Raw genomic sequence first — 19669 nt, forward strand, 5'->3', positions numbered from 1 at the left:
TATTTTCTATACATACCCGTGCAGTGCAATAGGCGCAATATTATGACGACTTGCGGAAACCAAGCCCGCGAAAACCTATAACCTATATACATACCCGTGCAGAAGTATGCCTGAGGGGCCAGACCCCAAATGACCTCGTCGCAATAATGGCAGTGAGCTTCCGAGGTCAGAGCTTGGAGCTGAAGGTGGTGCCCGCGCACTATGAACTGTAAATAAAAAAAATATCGGTTATTATCAAATACAGTAACTCAATAGTAGATTGTTAAACAAGGGTTGAAAGTGGTTTATTGCATCCGAGATATTTTAGATATACCTTAGTCTCGAACTATATCGAAAATATCTCGGATGCAATTAAATGGATATTTTCATGGGAATTAAACAATCTACTTTCCATTTCAACGTAAGGACGGTAAAATAAATATATAATTTAAAAAATATTCAATCATTAAAAAAAATTAAACAAACGATCTTGTAATACCTAAGTATGTCTTATAGATTTAAAGTAATATTATATAGGATGTCATTTAAGGTCCTAGTTAAAATGGTTGTTCAATACTTGCGCTATAGAATGTCCAATTTAGCTAGAACCCTAAATGGCTCAGCAATCACGGAGCGTGACTGTACTAGTGTACGTACCGGTTGCGGGTTCATCTTGGCGAGCTGTTTGACGCGTTGTTTGTACAGCTTGTCTCGTTGTAGGAAACCTGCGCGTGCGCCGCCCGCCGCCGCCGCTACCGTCGCTGGCCTGACGCACACACACACACATTTTATACTACTCTACTGTACCATAAGAGTGCTCACTCCATACATCAGTTCAGACTATTAATTTCAGTGTCTACATCTAGCATCGAGTAGCGGAACTATCAGTACTGCTACTTGACAATAGATGTAGCACCGAGCGGAAAGTCTTATCTCAACAGCATAAGACTTTCCGGTACTACATCTATTGTCAAGTAGCAGTACTGATAGTTCCGCTACTCGATGCTAGATGCTAATAGTCTTTTTGGTACTAAAACGAATGCATGGAGTGAGCACTCTATGTACTTTTTTCTCTATGACTGTACCTACTAATGTGTAGGTCGAATCTTGGAACCTAAAATCGATTGATATTCATTTACAGTACATATGGTGTTCCATTACGACATCCTGTGCTATAATAAGCACATTACGTAACTGCGTCGAAAATTTAAAGGGCCATATGTACTGTATAACGTTGTACGATACACGTGCGAATTACCTATTCATAAATAACTATTAAATAGGTAATGCGCATATAACAGACGTAGCGTATCGTTCATCCATATACTATGGCGTTCTTTTAAACTCACGTCAGCTTTTTCTTTTTATTATTCTTAGGAGACTGCCACCATCTCTTTCTAATCTCCTTTGCCTGCGTTTCACTCACTTCAGTCAATACCACCATCTCACTCTAGCACACTCCACTTTTCTCTAATTCATAAAATTTACACTCGTGACTTCACTATGAAAACCTTGAGTTAAGGAAGAGTTATATCTTTATATTTTACTTTTTAATAACTACGAATAAAATAAAAAGTAATTACGCTAAATATGATGAAGTAAAAATTAATCATATCGTATGAAATATATTACATACAAATTGACCCGATTCTATTGCATTTAGACAAAAGTTATTAATATACTGTTAAGTCAACCGTAGTTACGTACAGACAGATTAATACTAATATGTTTCGCTAATAATATTATGAGGAAAAGGGACAGAATCAGGAAACAAGAATAGGTATAGTAATATAATTATGAACGTGTTGACGATTTGTAATAAAAAACTAAGTTCAGTCGTCATCAGATATATCGGAGCGGCCAAGGTGTTCACAATATCTGAACACGCACTCTAACGCCTTGACAATAGAGGCGTGTTCAGATATTTGTGAGCGCCTTAGCCGCTCCGATATATTAGATGGCGACTGTACAAAAGGATATTCGTTTCCTGAAGTTTGTCGTTCGGAAAAATAAAACTGAATTTATATTTTTTTTAAATATTAGGTACGTATAACTTTTATAAGCCTACCTACCTACTTATAATTAACAATTTTATTTCTTATTGGGATTTACGTCAGACAAAGAGGTAAATATGTAAATGTTGTATGAACGATAGGGATAGCAAGTAATTGACGTAGGTAATAATTTAGCGGAACATTATTTCCTTAAACTAACAACTGATATTCCATACAATAAGGATATTTTCCTTAAAATTTGTTGTTAAATGTTTTAATTATTTAAACGGCGCACACTACACTCCATAGCAATGAAAAATCATGTTTACATATCGAAATTTCCATACAAAATGAACCAATTTCATTGCTCTTCACTTGAGTATTAAATGTTACAATGACTAATAGCAATAAGATGTAATAATTATCACGTTTAACTTATTAAACGAATGACCAAAAAACAACTGGAAATCAAACACTCAACAAAAATATGCCACTTTGCCAATTTAAAATGAAATAATTTCAATATTTTATTTGTGGATGTACATTTTACACGTGGATTAAGTCAAGCATTGGACAATATGAGTCGCTTATCTGACTATGTTTGTGTTTATGTGGATAAATAAATCCGATAAGATCAAGATGTAAAATTAAGGTTTTGTAATCTGTAGAAGGTAGGTCTGGGGCGTTTTGTGAATCATTTTATAGTCGCGATCAGATATAACGGAACGGCTAAGGTGCTCAAAAATATTTGAACACGCATTATGACGTTTTGACAGTAGAAGCGGCCGCTTCGAGCGCATTAGCTACCGGTGCCCGCGTTTGCGATATCGAAGAGACATTGATTGCAGTATAAATCGTTCTAATATCGTCAATGCCAGTTGATTCTTTTTATTTCCTTGTCATTTTTAGGGTTCCGTACCCAAAGGGTAAAAACGGGATCCTATTACTAAGACTCCGTTGTCCGTCCGTCCGTCCGTCCGTCCGTCCGTCTGTCACCAGGCTGTATCTCACGAACCGTGATAGCTAGACAGTTGAAATTTTCACAGATGATGTATTTCTGTTGCCGCTATAACAACAAATACTAAAAACAGAATAAAATAAAGATTTAAGTGGGGCTCCCATACAACAAACGTGATTTTTGACCGAAGTTAAGCAACGTCGAGCGGGGTCAGTACTTGGATGGGTGACCGGTTTTTTGCTTGTTTTGCTCTATTTTTTGTTGATGGTGCGGAACCCTCCGTGCGCGAGTCCGACTCGCACTCGCATCTTTGTCACACTCGTTGTTAAACATAAGGTCGTCTCTTTCTCTTTCGGTGTGCGGGAGCTCGTTAGCACGTGCACATTTCTCGCTTGTCCAGCTACCACTAAAGGCAACTTGTCCAATTTGTCACAAGTTAAGCGCTTCAATTTTGGAACGCCTATAACCTATCTTGAGTTATAATATCATTGCATGTGACCTATTTATGCCAGCTGAAGTTTATCTCCCTCTCTCTCTCCCCCACCACCCCCAGTATGTACAGGGTGGCCAAATAAGAGGTATACACTTTATTTTTGAAATTTTATTCTAAAACATAAAAAATATTAAGTATTCCTTGTTAAATATAATATGTAGGTTCAGCAATTACACATGGAAAATAATGTCAGACAAATGTCCACCTCTAGCTGCATGGCAGATGCGAACCCTTTTCATCGCGTTTTTCATCACTTTTTCACACATTTCTGGCGTTATCTCAGCGACAGTGTTTCGAATATTTTGTTTTAATTGCTGAAGGTTCGTTGGCCTATTAGCATAGACACGTCCCTTTAGATAGCCCCACAGAAAAAAGTCAGGAGCTGTTAAATCAGGCGATCTTGGGGGCCAGTCAATGTCACCGTTTCTCGAAATTAATCGACCGGGAAACGTTATTTTTAATGTTTCTATTGTTTTTAATGATTAAAACACGTTGTTCCGTCGTAAAATATTTTTTTTTAAATCATAAATCTAACTATTAGTTCTAGGTAGTACCTAACTAATTAGTTTAAGACATAAATTGCATGTATGTAAATATAGGTATTAAGTAGATGTAAGTAAACATTGCATGCCCATGTCGGGTAACTGTTGGGACAATGTTCTTATTATATAAATGTCATCTTCTGTACACAGTTTGTCAATAAAGTGTTTCTATTCTATTCTATTCTATTCTTGTAAAACTCTCCATAATAAATTTGCCGTATCTACACAAACTAATTTTCATGCAATAACTGTCATATTTACCGCCAAAATAAAATGGCGGCAAAAAAAAGTTGTATACCTCTAAGTTGGCCACCCTGTATATCTCACCTGCACTGTAAGTACAGCGCGGCGGCTTGTAAACTAGCCAGTAGCGCGCCCGCGCCGGCGCTAGCGACTCCAGACAAACACTGTACTAGGAGACGCTCTATACCGTACATGCAAGCTGAAGTTTATCTCCCTCTTCCCCAGCACCCCAGCCCCCTCTCACCTGCACTGCAGGTACAGCGCGGCGGCTTGTAAAGCAGCCAGTAGCGCGCCCGCGCCGGCGCTAGCCACTCCAGACAAACACTGTACTAGGAGACGCTCTATACCGTCCATGCAAGCTGAAGTTACTCCCTCTCCCTCTTCCCCAGCACCCCAGCCCCCTCTCACCTGCACTGCAGGTACAGCGCGGCGGCTTGTAAAGCAGCCAGTAGCGCGCCCGCGCCGGCGCTAGCCACTCCAGACAAACACTGTACTAGGAGACGCTCTATACCGTCCATGCAAGCTGAAGTTACTCCCTCTCCCTCTTCCCCAGCACCCTCTCACCTGCACTGCAGGTACAGCGCGGCGGCTTGTAAAGCAGCCAGTAGCGCGCCCGCGCCGGCGCTAGCCACTCCAGACAAACACTGTACTAGGAGACGCTCTATACCGTACATGCAAGCTGAAGTTTACCTCCCTCTCCCTCTTCCCCAGCACCCCGGCCCCCTCTCACCTGCACTGCAGGTACAGCGCGGCGGCTTGTAAAGCAGCCAGTAGCGCGCCCGCGCCGGCGCTAGCCACTCCAGACAAACACTGTACTAGGAGACGCTCTATACCGTCCATGCAAGCTGAAGTTACTCCCTCTCCCTCTTCCCCAGCACCCTCTCACCTGCACTGCAGGTACAGCGCGGCGGCTTGTAAAGCAGCCAGTAGCGCGCCCGCGCCGGCGCTAGCCACTCCAGACAAACACTGTACTAGGAGACGCTCTATACCGTCCATGCAAGCTGAAGTTACTCCCTCTCCCTCTTCCCCAGCACCCTCTCACCTGCACTGCAGGTACAGCGCGGCGGCTTGTAAAGCAGCCAGTAGCGCGCCCGCGCCGGCGCTAGCCACTCCAGACAAACACTGTACTAGGAGCCGCTCTATACCGTCCATGCAAGCTGAAGTTACTCCCTCTCCCTCTTCCCCAGCACCCTCTCACCTGCACTGCAGGTACAGCGCGGCGGCTTGTAAAGCAGCCAGTAGCGCGCCCGCGCCGGCGCTAGCCACTCCAGACAAACACTGTACTAGGAGACGCTCTATACCGTCCATGCAAGCTGAAGTTACTCCCTCTCCCTCTTCCCCAGCACCCTCTCACCTGCACTGCAGGTACAGCGCGGCGGCTTGTAAAGCAGCCAGTAGCGCGCCCGCGCCGGCGCTAGCCACTCCAGACAAACACTGTACTAGGAGCCGCTCTATACCGTCCATGCAAGCTGAAGTTACTCCCTCTCCCTCTTCCCCAGCACCCTCTCACCTGCACTGCAGGTACAGCGCGGCGGCTTGTAAAGCAGCCAGTAGCGCGCCCGCGCCGGCGCTAGCCACTCCAGACAAACACTGTACTAGGAGACGCTCTATACCGTCCATGCAAGCTGAAGTTACTCCCTCTCCCTCTTCCCCAGCACCCTCTCACCTGCACTGCAGGTACAGCGCGGCGGCTTGTAAAGCAGCCAGTAGCGCGCCCGCGCCGGCGCTAGCCACTCCAGACAAACACTGTACTAGGAGCCGCTCTATACCGTCCATGCAAGCTGAAGTTACTCCCTCTCCCTCTTCCCCAGCACCCTCTCACCTGCACTGCAGGTACAGCGCGGCGGCTTGTAAAGCAGCCAGTAGCGCGCCCGCGCCGGCGCTAGCCACTCCAGACAAACACTGTACTAGGAGACGCTCTATACCGTCCATGCAAGCTGAAGTTACTCCCTCTCCCTCTTCCCCAGCACCCTCTCACCTGCACTGCAGGTACAGCGCGGCGGCTTGTAAAGCAGCCAGTAGCGCGCCCGCGCCGGCGCTAGCCACTCCAGACAAACACTGTACTAGGAGCCGCTCTATACCGTCCATGCAAGCTGAAGTTACTCCCTCTCCCTCTTCCCCAGCACCCTCTCACCTGCACTGCAGGTACAGCGCGGCGGCTTGTAAAGCAGCCAGTAGCGCGCCCGCGCCGGCGCTAGCCACTCCAGACAAACACTGTACTAGGAGACGCTCTATACCGTACATGCAAGCTGAAGTTTACCTCCCTCTCCCTCTTCCCCAGCACCCCGGCCCCCTCTCACCTGCACTGCAGGTACAGCGCGGCGGCTTGTAAAGCAGCCAGTAGCGCGCCCGCGCCGGCGCTAGCGACTCCAGACAAACACTGTACTAGGAGACGCTCTATACCGTACATGCAAGCTGAAGTTACTCCCTCTCCCTCTTCCCCAGCACCCCGGCCCCCTCTCACCTGCACTGCAGGTACAGCGCGGCGGCTTGTAAAGCAGCCAGTAGCGCGCCCGCGCCGGCGCTAGCCACTCCAGACAAACACTGTACTAGGAGACGCTCTATACCGTACATGCAAGCTGAAGTGTATCTCCCTCTCCCTCTTCCCCAGCACCCCGGCCCCCTCTCACCTGCACTGCAGGTACAGCGCGGCGGCTTGTAAAGCAGCCAATAGGGCTGCGCGTCCCTCCGCGCGCGCGCCGCAGCCCCCCGCCGCAGCGCCCGCGCCGGCGCTAGCCACTCCAGACAAACACTGTACTAGAAGACGCTCGACTATCACTTGCTCCTGCAAAATACATACGCAGGTATACTACATTTCAAATACGAAGGCCCGATTGCACTTGAGACGGTCATTGGGCGTTAACAATAGGATTAGTGATAACAAAAGATACCTGGCTAGACCCTTTTGCTTAAACGCCTATTAAACAATGCAGATTGCACCGACGCGTGCCAATTTGAAGTATTTTGAAGTGCTCCAAATTAGATAACAAAAGGCAAACATTATGAGCCCCATTGTTAAGTTTCAAGTGCAATCGGGCCTTGGTATTTGAAATGTAGTATACAGTCGGCAGCACGAGTTGCCAAGCGGGCGAGGCGTTCAAAAATACCTTGACGCCATTGACATATATACTAGAGTCCGACCGAAGATTCGGTTTCGGCCAGTTTCGACCATTTAATCATGTTTCGGCCGTAGTTTAGGTTTCGGCCAAAGAACGACCGAACCTTTACCGAAACAGTATTTTGTATTATGAAACTAAACTATGTAACATGTATGTAACAGAAACCAAAAGTTGGGGACAACAATATTTATGTATACAGAATTGAACTGGTTTATTACAAAACACAATTTCCCTAATGAGGACGTCACTGGACGGTCGACACAGTCTTAATATGTGTATTTAAAAGCGGTTTAATAACATTTTTTCAACTATTTTAATATATCTGCAAAAGTTTCAGTTTCGATTTCGGCCGAAACTAGAACCAAAGCCGAACCTTCGGTTTCGGTTTCGGCAAAAAACATGTTTCGGTCGGACACTAATATATACCTCAGGACTCAGGACTAGCCTTACAGGCAATAACAATGGAGTATAAATGGGGCCAGTACAACGGTGTGAAAAAGCTGCAACGTGATTGGTTGATAAGTTCACATCACGAGCGCGCGACCGCGCGATTCATCGCAACTAGTTACATTAGACTACACAACTGGCTCAAATTTGTGAGTAACACCGCTAAACTAGTACCATTTTTAGGGTTCCTTACCCAAAGGGTAAAAAACGGGACCCTATTACTAAAACTTCGCTGTCCGTCCGTCCGTCTGTCACCAGGCTGTATCTCATGAACCGCAATAGCTAAACAGTTGAAATTTTCACAAATAATGTATCTCTGTTGCCGCTATAACAACAAATACTAAAAATAAAATAAAATAAATATTTAAGGGGGGCTCCCATACAATACAACAAACACAATTTATTTGCTCTATTTTTTGTTGATGGTGCGGAACACTCCGTGCGCGAGTCCGACTCGCACTTGGCCGATTTTTAGTGCACGTAAGGCCAGTCTTATTCTATATAATAAATAAATCTTATATAATAAATTAACGGAACAAACTCCTAGAACATAATTACCTGAGCCTTGTCAACGACGCATCTCTCGATCTGAGCGTCGTCCGGTCCGTAGAGACCGCCTGACTCGTATTTTAACTATTTTCTTATAATGGTATACATAGACTGAGTAAAGTGACATAATAATTACCTGAGCCTTGTCAACGACGCATCTCTCGATCTGAGCGTCGTCCGGTCCGTAGAGACCGCCTAGACCGACTTGTCTTTTCACTTGAAACTCGTTGAGTTGTTGCGCCATTTCTTCTTTGGCCTTCTGCCGCGCTTTTCGGAAAACATTGCGAAGTATTTCTTCTTTGTCGTAATCTGTAAAGAAATGTAAATAAAAAATTACTATCATGAACTGACTGTTGTTTAAAAACAAACAGATCGAAAGCGGGTCCTAGTAAAATGGGGCCGCCATCGACAAGGGTTAAACAAAATAAATAAATAAAGAATAAAATATCAATTTCGGGTTTCCGAATAAGATAAGATAAATACGTAAATTATTTTTTTAGGATTAATTCAGGGCTGTTTTTTCCTTTGGATGTCATAACATCTTTAAGATATTTTAAATTTCAGCATCCTCCTAAAACTTAATACAAGACGACAGTTTTAAATGTTTATATGAATCGACCATGGTCTATGATGGAATCCTCAACAAAGACTACTATGACGTCTATGGTCTCATACTCATACACAAAGCAAACCAAATTCTTTTATATCGCAATTTCGACTACCCCGAAAACCTCAAAAACGCCTACCATGCCTTACCGTCATGTAACGCATCTTCAACCTCTTTGACTGCCTGCGGGTCTAAAGTTGGAGGTCGTAAAACGGCCGCCGGGGCTAGGAACGTGGATTGTATCTCGTAGGCCAAACGACGGAGGGTAGACATATAATAGTGACTTTAGACTACCACGGAAACCTCATAAATGACTCTCATGAGCTGGTACTCATACACTGAGTGCCCCAAGCCCTTTATATCGCTATTTTAACTACCCCAAAAACCTCAAAAACGACTACCATGACTCACCATCATGTAACGCATCTTCAACCTCTTTGACTGCCTGCGGGTCTAAAGTTGGAGGTCGTAAAACGGCCGCCGGGGCTAGGAACGTGGATTGTATCTCGTAGGCCAAACGACGGAGGGTAGACATATAATAGTGACTTTAGACTACCACGGAAACCTCATAAATGACTCTCATGAGCTGGTACTCATACACTGAGTGCCCCAAGCCCTTTATATCGCTATTTTAACTACCCCAAAAACCTCAAAAACGACTACCATGACTCACCATCATGTAACGCATCTTCAACCTCTTTGACTGCCTGCGGGTCTAAAGTTGGAGGTCGTAAAACGGCCGCCGGGGCTAGGAACGTGGATTGTATCTCGTAGGCCAAACGACGGAGAGTTAGACATATAATAGTGACTTTAGACTATCACGGAGACCTCATAAATGACTCTCAAGAGCTGGTACTCATACATAGAGTGCCCCAAGCCCTATTATATCGCAATTTCAACTACCCAGAAAACCTCAAAAACGACTACCATGCCTTACCGTCATGTAACGCATCTTCGACCTCTTTAACCGACTGCGGGTCTAAAGTTGGAGGTCGCAAAACGGCCGCCGGGGCTAGGAACGTGGATTGCATCTCGTACATCGTAGGCCCAACGACGGAGGGTAGATATAGTGACTTTTGACTACCACGGAAACCTCATAAATGACTCTCATGAGCTGGTACTCATACACCGAGTGCCCCAAGCCCTTTATATCGCTATTTTAACCACCCCGAAAACCTCAAAAACGACTACCATGCCTTACCGTCATGTAACGCATCTTCAACCTCTTTGACTGCCTGCGGGTCTAAAGTTGGAGGTCGTAAAACGGCCACCGGTGCTAGGAACGTGGATTGTATCCCTTTATATCGCTATTTTAACTATCCCAAAAACCTCAAAAACGACTACCATGCCTTACCGTCGTGTAACGCATCTTCGACCTCTTTAACTGCCTGCGGGTCTAAAGTTGGAGGTCGTAACACGGCCGCCGGGGCTAGGAACGTGGATTGTATCTCGTAGGCCCAACGACGGAGGGTGGACGTGGGTACACCCTGGGCCGAGCGGTAGCCGTCTGTGATTAGGAGGAGGAGGGTGGCGCAAGCGCATCTGGAAGAAAAAGTACCGGTGAAGTAAAAAATATGGCATATTAAGTTGCTACAAGCATTTCATATTTTTCGCTTGGATCATTTCATTCCAGAACACGAAAATAAATTGAAAAATTCGCAATTATTAGTAATTATCGTATACATTACAATGATTGACTTGTTCTTCAACAATCGGGCATTTAAAGAAGTGGTGATAACACGAACCGAGTAATTTTAAAAATGACTATTTCAAAGAAACAGTAAGAAAGTAGTAGGTTATTTAACAGAGCGAGTAATTCTAGAAATGGGTAATATTAGAAATAGACATATTATGCAAGGACATTTTGTGCTGTGGATATTTTGCGAAGCGGGTATTTTTAGTAGTGGACATTATTAAAAGTGATCATTTTCATTTGTGGTCCCAAACCGTATTTTATTCTAATATTGCTAATATTGGTTTATTTATCCTTTCGCCAAAGCTACAGTTAGGTCACTCAGCAACAGCAACGCTCTTAACTCTTAACTGACCTTTCTTAGGCTTTATGTCCGTTGCATTAAGGTTTAAGAATAGTTTCTTTACTGTGTGTATGATACCTACAAAACCTTCGCAATTGGCAGTAATTGGTGATAGCTACAGAACCAAATATTTGTATTATTTTTTACACAAACTTAAAGAAATAAAAATCATAAAACGAATTTATGTTAAAAATACTAGCAGAAATGCTTATTTAAAATTTTATTGTACAATCACTACATAGTATAAAACAAAGTCGCTTCCCGCTGTCTGTTTGTCCCTATGTATGCTCAGATCTTTAAAACTACGCAACGGATTTTGATGCGGTTTTTTTTAATAGATAGAGTGATTCAAGAGGAATGTATGTAGGAGGGTCGTTAGTTGAGTATAATAAAAAGATGAAATTTATATTTTTAATTACTCGTGTATTTTACCTTCTCTCTCCTAAAAGCCAATTGAGCAAGACCGCCGTTCGCGCCTTGGAATCCAACACTGTTCGAAGATTCGAGAACAGGCCGGGATTGGACGTTTCCTGCAAATAAGAATACGTATACTTAACATAAAAGTTATATAACTTATAATAGTTATATTAAAGTTAACTAAATCATCATTTTACTCAAATAGAGATTTGACGGTATCGTCTTGGGTCGTCCCATTCGTTTTTCGTCAAGTTCTTAAATTAGACCTATTCTGCTTTCGTCACGCATTCTACATTGAAAGCCACTGACGACTGTGACGAATGTAGAATGGGTGACGAAAGCAGAATAGGACTAATTTAAGAACTTGACGAAAAACGAATAAGACGACCCAAGACGATACTGATTTGACATAACAATAACAATAACAATATTTTTATTCATAATTAAAGTTTAGCAGGAAGGTTACATTGAGCCCCGCACCAGGCATGGCCTGTATCGCGGGGGTCATGATCATCACGAGTTACCAGAAATAAAATTTATAATTATGTTAAACAGAAGAAGGATAAGAATAGGAATTATTTAGGAAAGAGAGAGGAGTGTGTACATCAGTATGATACTTACACAGGCGGGCGAGTCATCTTCCTCCATAGAGATAATCGCTCTCTGTGGATCCGCGCACGGCTGCGTGTTGTGCGCGTAGGGCGGCGGCGGCGTGCCGGGCGGCGGCGTGCCGCGCGCCCAGCCCGCTAGAAACGGTGTCATAATGACCATTACAGTTCAGTCAAGTCAATACTTGTATAATGAATAAAAACGGACGTTAAAAGGTATGCCATTATAGCTTGTTCTATATCCTACTTTAACGTTTTCAAAACTGTGTTTCTCAGCTATATTTATCGAATTTTCGGGGTTGGCATTATAGTAAAAATGTTTATTCTGTTTAAGAGCCAACAGGAGTGGTCATTTCTCCATACAAACGTACTCGACTGTTTCCTCCGTGGGTTTTGAAGCTAGGGCAATGATTTTTTCAACACAGATTAATATTGTCAATATCTGTGTCGGACCGTTTTGATTTTTTTGATATTTTTGACTTTCAAGGCGATAGAGCCCTTCAAAAATGGCCAAAATGGCCTAATTGACTATGCCGCAATGAGAGGCATGCTATTCAAAACTGACATCAATTAGTCAAAAAAGCAAAACGGTCCGACACAGATAATGTCATAATCATTTAGATTTCCAAATTTGGTTACGATTGGTTAAGTTTTGGAGGAGGAAACAGTCGAGTACGAAACCTCGATTTTTGAGATTTTTACGCAGGATATTTCGCCTTGTCCTTATCGCACTAGTTTTAGGAGCCGCTTCCGTTAGCGAGACGGGTATATTTACCTAAAATATTTAAATCTCAGCTCCTGTTGGCTCTTAAGCATTACTTATACAGTTGTAAGTTTTTTAAGTAACAAATACCTGTTAACAGGCACCGCTCTTCCTTAGTTACTAATTGAACAACAATATATTTTTTTAAATTAATATAGAAACAAAAAGAAATAAAATGAACACACCAAAAAATAACAAAAATAATAAGTTTAACTTCAACTTCAACATTTATTCAGCAAATAGGCCACAAGGGCACTTTTACACGTCAACATTGAATTTACATACAAGCAAAAAAAAATTATTAAATAACCTATGAGAGAAAGGACTTGCAATTCCATATGAGTGTGTGTGTGTGTGTGTGTGCAAAAAAATGTTTTATTATAACTATTGGGCGGACGACGGATGCAATATACGTCAAAATCATGTCAAACGATATACGTAATTAAAATTGGTTTAAATAAGACAACATGATTTTGACGTATATTGCATCCGTCGTCCGCCCATTAATAATAAATATCTGGGTGACCGAGCTTCGCTCGGAAAACATATAATAACTCGGGAATGCGCGTTTTCCCAGAGATAAGACCTGGCTAGATAAATTTTTCGCCCCCGAAAACCCCCATATAGCAAATTTCATCGAAATCGTTAGAGCCGTTTCCGAGATCCCCGAAATATATATATATATATATATATATATAAATAAATAAATAAACAAGAATTGCTCGTTTAAAGGTATTAGATAGATATAACAAAACAAAATATAAGTTAAGAAAACACTACTGTTTTGTACAGTACTTACACCTAGGTAGCCCATGGTCCAAATGTTCGGGCGACGATTGGCTTCTAACATGCAGAATCGGCAACCCTGTTCTATCGTCCATCTGGAACGTGATAAAATTGTCAAATTGTCATTCACGTGATTTTATATACAAGTAACACCAACTGTGCCAATCCACTACCCAAACCATCATGAGAGAAAATCATTAAGAGCCCATCAACGTGCACACTAGCGCCACTGCTAAATAATCGTGATTATTTAAATTTAAAAAAATATATTTTTTTAAAAAGGGGCCGCTACGTACTGTATCTTGTATTAAAGTACCTTTTGAAGACATCAAACTAGTTTTTATGTTGCTGGATTCGTCAATCGATAAACTCAAAACAAAAACGGCCGTTTTAACTTTGGACACATAGATTGACGAATCTAGCAACATAAAAACTAGTTTGATGTCTTCAAAAGGTACTTTAATACAAGATACAGTACGTAGCGGCCCCTTAAATTTAAATTTTAAAATTTATTTAAATTTAAATTTTAAAATTTAAATTTAAATAATCACGTTTATTGAGCAGTGGCGCTAGTGTGCACGTTGATGGGCTCTTAAAAAACCGATAATACAAAGATATGGGCCAACAAAATCAGAAAAGTACCTTGGTGCATTTAATTTCACTGTTTAAGACCAGGGGCCCGTTTCTCAAAAGCTTGTAACTTGTAATACAAGCGGATGTCACTTTTTGACAGCTGTTGTTAGAAAGGGACTTCCACTTGTATTACAAGTTACATGCTTTTGAGAAACAGGGCACTGGGGCCCGGTTCTCAAAAGCTTGTAACTTGTAATACAAGTGGATGTCACTTTTTGACAGCTTTTGTTAGAAAGGGACTTCCACTTGTATTACAAGTTACAAGCTTTTGAGAAACAGGGCAATGGGGCCCGGTTCTCAAAAGCTTGTAACTTGTAATACAAGCGGATGTCACTTTTTGACAGCTGTTGTTAGAAAGGGACTTCCACTTGTATTACAAGTTACAAGCTTTTGAGAAACAGGGCAATGGGGCCCGGTTCTCAAAAGCTTGTAACTTGTAATACAAGCGGATGTCACTTTTTGACAGCTGTTGTTAGAAAGGGACTTCCACTTGTATTACAAGTTACAAGCTTTTGAGAAACGGGCCCCAGTAGTCCAGTATACAAGAACGGTCTAGGGGTCTTATGATGACTGTGCCACTATACGCAGTGACAATCAATATCTATGATAGAAACTTAGAATCTCATATTGTCATCATTGTGGCAATATGAGAAATATTTCTTTGGCCATTAGTACCATTACGTGGGAATATGTATCTTATGATTTATAATTGTCTTGTTCATTATCATTAAGTGTTTGCTAGCAGTTTTAATAAACTATTGTTTTTAAGTTGGGTAGTTGATTGAAATTGACATATTTTCAAGGCGTATTGACATCTCAGACTATAAACTTAAACCAATAGAAATATTTGAGTTATTAATATAACCTAGACACCTAAAAGTACCTAAAAAATTATAATCCGATATATGCGTTGTTAGTCACAAGTCGATACAAATTGTTAGATATCTCAAAGCACACACAAATATAATTTGGGAAAAAACGGGTCGCAACATATTGAAAGTGCCAGATCGTAAGATTATAATGAAATAAATAAATACTTACAGTGTAAAAAGCTTTGCAATTATAAGTTAATGCAATTACTTTAAACCCTTCACCATTAAACGTAAACAACCAAGAATTTGACCTCCTTATTAAACCACAGACATAAGCATTCGGGAGACAGTAGACACCATAAAATAACGACAATATTTACCGTAATGTACACTCGCCTTCAAATATGTCAGAGCGACCAAGGCGCTCATAAATATCTGTACACGCCTCTATTGTCAAGGTGCTAGAGTGCTTGTTCATATATTTTTGAGCACCTTTGCCGCTCCAATACATTTGATGGCGACTGTACATAAGTTAAAGAATTATTTTTTTGTCCCTTATCTCTTCCCGTGGTCGAAATAAGAAAGCCTAATTAATTATCAACTTTAAAAATCGAATTTCACATAGGTAGCCAAAAAATCCATCCATCTTCATACAAAGATACTTAACTAAACAATAGAACTTGACTAAAACAATATTTATGAAAAATTAGATCTTCTTGAAAAAGTAAATTTCAAGTATAATATGCCCAAATTATACAGCTTAATCTATGTGAAACCGATTTTTCAACATACTTTTCACTCCACCTATTAAAAGAACAAACCCACCCATAAGTGAAGTAAAAAGTTTACCCGTTACTCAGTAGCGAAATTATTTAATCTCATTTTAAACTTAGACTTTGTTCAGAATTCTAATTAAGAATACCACAGAGAATTCTGCATCCGAACCCCAAGATTAAACCAAAAAATTCTACTGTAGAATCCCTCACTACCACTGAGTCTCCATATAAAATAACCTCGCTACCTCGTAACAAAACTATACCTGCAAGGGCGGAGGCGGGACGTTCACCAGCGGATAGCTCATCTGAAGAGCTATAGAGTTAGGCTGCGGACCATCCAACTCCCCATCCAGCGAATGAGACGACATCCTTAACTTCTGACTCTCGTATGACGGCATCGACTGATGCATCGGCGATCCTCTATCCCTTTTATAATACTTGTGAGCAGGCGAGACGGAAGAGCTCGGTTTCGGCTTCGCTAAAGGATTCATCGGAGCCATGTTCGGCGATAACGGACTTCGCTTCGGACGCTCTATAGACCTGGGAGGTAACGGTGGGGGTGTATTATCCAGACATGTCGTCGGGACCATTGGAACTGTGTTGTTATGTACGTGTCGTCTTTTGTTTGTTTCGTCGGAGTTTTGTCTGACTAAAGGTGGTGTATTCTCTTGTTTATTGTTTTGTCTAGTCCTCAGATTCCTTAAGCTTTGTCCGGTTAAGTTGCTTAAAGATCTCGGTAGGCCGCTAAGGAAGCTGGTTGGTGGTGGTGAGCCAGCGGGCTTGTCCAGGTTGGTCTTGGTTCTGGAGAGTCGTGGAGTGGCCGGCGACGGTTCGAGCTATAGAAATTGTGTTAATTACGAAGCGTGGACATTGCAATATTTGTGCTGAGATACCGAATGTCTTGGTGTAGTTGAAGACTAAAATCCGGGCGTAATTAGGTCTTATCTCAATTGACAAAATTACAAATCGACATGACGATCGGAACTTTTCGTGGCTTTAAGACATTATTAATAATTTAGGCTAAATTAAACAGTATTATCAGACTAGTAGACTTTTTGTATAGCGTTTAAAACTTATGACCGTACTTACTTAGGGACACGGTTTAAAAATATTTTACATAGGTACATCTTTACAAGTATTTATTTAGGCCAGTCAATCAAAGTATTTGCTATAAATGTTCAGCAAAGTCAACAACTTCGTTTATAAATAAATAATAGTAATGAGATTTTTTTTTAATAAACTCCAATTGATGTTATATAAATCAATAAAATAATAAAATGTAGGTACACCAAATTTATTTGTTTATAAGAACTAGTTTTCGGTATCTCCACACGGTAAAAGAGTGTTTCTATAAAATACTGCAATGTTTGTACAAAGTTACAGAGACCACCCCCACAACGTGAGGCGAAAGCTTATTCGTATTAATTTGTTGTCTGTTTCTATGCAAGTTTGCGTCTTATTACAAATTAAAACTTTACTCGAATCATAATTATTATATAATAATAACAAATTCTACGCATGAAAATGTCAAAGATTTAATACATCATCACATCAATATTTGCTATAGATATGAATGCTAATTCGAACATTATTATTTTAACTAAAAAACACGAATGTCTGCCTTTATTGAAACATTCATTTTCGTTATTAACTTCAAGATATACAATTTTTTTTTGTAAGAGCAATTAATGCTTATTGAAATGTTTCTATTGCCTCTCTCATACAAAAGCATTTAAAAAGAAAAATCACTCAAAAACAACCCTTAGCACAATAGAAATAAGATCACCCGGACGTCACGAACAAACATGCACAGAAGCGGACATGATAACATGGAATCGGACTGTGTCGTTTAGAAAAAGGACCTTGGGACCCTTTTCTCAAAGAACACATTAAACCACATGGAGTTATTTACCGATGGTCGACCCGGTTAGGAGTTAGATGTACCGTGTTACATTGACAAATACACTTTCGCCTCGTTTGAGCCCAAAAAAATGCTTATTATTTCACTCATGTACTATTGTTTTCCAGAATAAACTTAAAAAAATAAAGTACGGCCAACTAGCATGAGTAACTTGATGCATTGACCTTTCGTGCTTCGGTGACCACACTTTAATTCAGTAGGAGACACACGCGACATTTAACTACGATACATAGGTGGAAATTTGCAATTTTGTAAGCCCAAAATAAAAACATAATGTGATACTGAAATCAAAATAAATGGCTGCAACATAGTGATAAACCATCGAAATACGTGAGCAAAAATGGTCTACTAATAACAAATTTACTGTGACTATTTTTACACGTGATTTTGCACTATTAATTAATGAATCCATACTTTGTGCTTCGTAAATTAAAATGTACAACAAGCAAACATTGAATGAAAATTAACACAATGTTTGTTTGAAAACAAGAAAACAGCTCACGCAGATGTATTCATGTAGATTTTGGAGTGAATTTCAACCGTATGGCATAGGAAATAAGACCTGTCAGAAAATATTTGGAAAAAGTAAAAGAAGTTGAAGCAAAACGATGCACAGGAGAAAGATTTAAGAACTCTTCAGCTTGAACCAAACTTCTTCTGAACATAGATGACACTAGTAGTAATTTATTTATTTATCTATGGTACTTTAAAAATAATGCGTAAAAAAGTAAGATTACGAGAACTCCGCTATCGTGGGCATCAATTGACCACCTAAAATCACTGAGAAACCCTCAAAATTAAATTTCGTAAGTAAGACGTTTATTTTATATTAACAACCGATGCCATTGAGTTTTGTTTATTAGCCGTCTTGTCCCAAAACCTACTTTACCTACTTAACTCATCACCACCACTTGTATCCAAATAGTAAGCTACATAAATACGAGTAGTATTTGATGCGAGTTTCGTTTGGTATCTAAAATCGTCGACACGGTTAACTGACAATTCGTAAACCTTATTCCAACCAAAGACGTAAGGTCTACCGATGGTCATTTAAGTGTTCTTAGTACCTGTGGGGGATGTCCGGCGGTGATGGAGTCTATCTCGTGCTGTAGAGTGGCGCAACGTTGCTCGGAGGACTCCAGTTGCGCCTGCTTTCTCACGTCAGGCACTTTGGAGAGTTCGTCTGAAGAGGAAAAATGCTTTATTATTATAGTTTTTAACAAAAGTATATTTTTAATCAGAAAACGAATATTCTAATTTTGTACGGGAGATACACCCTTAGCGCATAAATTTTCAAATCGGTCGTCTTTTTCCACAGACGACAATAGGTTTGCCATATATTCTGACTTCTTTATCACGCTTGTTAGTGCGTAGCAGACGCAAAGTCTAGAAGATAGAAACAACTGCATGTGAAATGGCTGAGCAATACTTTCTTTTTCTAACAATAACAAGTGCTACAAACATACATGATTTTATATTTCTCATATAGACATCAGTGACAAACAACAAACAATATCAAATGGATACTAGCAGATGACATTTTTCCACAATAACTAAAAAGCCTTTGCATAAGTTTACTAATGACTGACTGGCTCAGCTTGAAAACAAAAACTAAACAACCCTCTTAGCTGTGCATCTGTAAACCTTATGTGGTTGCAATAAGGTTTACAAATATAATTTGACAGTGTGAAGAATGATATAGTAATGACTACAACGACCATCTTTTGACTGAAATGAGCTGATTATACATATTTAAGCATAGCAGTAGACGTCACATTATACATACATATATACAAGGCTTGATAAGCAAGCGCTTATATTAGACTTGCCATGCCATCTGTTATATAAAAGTTGTGCTGTTCCTGAAATATTAATGTGTAATTTAGTACCTAATTAAGGGGGAATATTGATCTATTTTCGGTTTACAGATTTTTAGGAATGTATGATTTGGTTAGCATTTACAGACCCGACGTATAAACCGTCCTC

The 19669-nt window shown here is 40.8% G+C and overlaps 1 protein-coding gene across 1 annotated transcript in view; it reads right to left on the reverse strand.

Moving 5' to 3' along the window:
• Positions 1-19669, reverse strand: part of LOC134658789 (uncharacterized) — a 248583-nt gene that overhangs the window by 170425 nt on the left and 58489 nt on the right. The window contains exons 6-15 of the mRNA XM_063514436.1: positions 18751-18866; positions 16026-16598; positions 13555-13636; positions 12006-12130; positions 11400-11497; positions 10286-10473; positions 8461-8633; positions 6840-6994; positions 637-745; positions 95-206 (exon numbers count right to left, since the gene is read on the reverse strand). Coding sequence (XP_063370506.1) covers positions 95-206; positions 637-745; positions 6840-6994; positions 8461-8633; positions 10286-10473; positions 11400-11497; positions 12006-12130; positions 13555-13636; positions 16026-16598; positions 18751-18866 — 1731 coding nt within the window. The remainder of the gene's footprint in view (positions 1-94; positions 207-636; positions 746-6839; positions 6995-8460; positions 8634-10285; positions 10474-11399; positions 11498-12005; positions 12131-13554; positions 13637-16025; positions 16599-18750; positions 18867-19669) is intronic.

The sequence above is a fragment of the Cydia amplana genome, chromosome 23 (assembly GCF_948474715.1).
Source record: "Cydia amplana chromosome 23, ilCydAmpl1.1, whole genome shotgun sequence".
Taxonomy (NCBI): Eukaryota; Metazoa; Arthropoda; class Insecta; order Lepidoptera; family Tortricidae; genus Cydia; species Cydia amplana.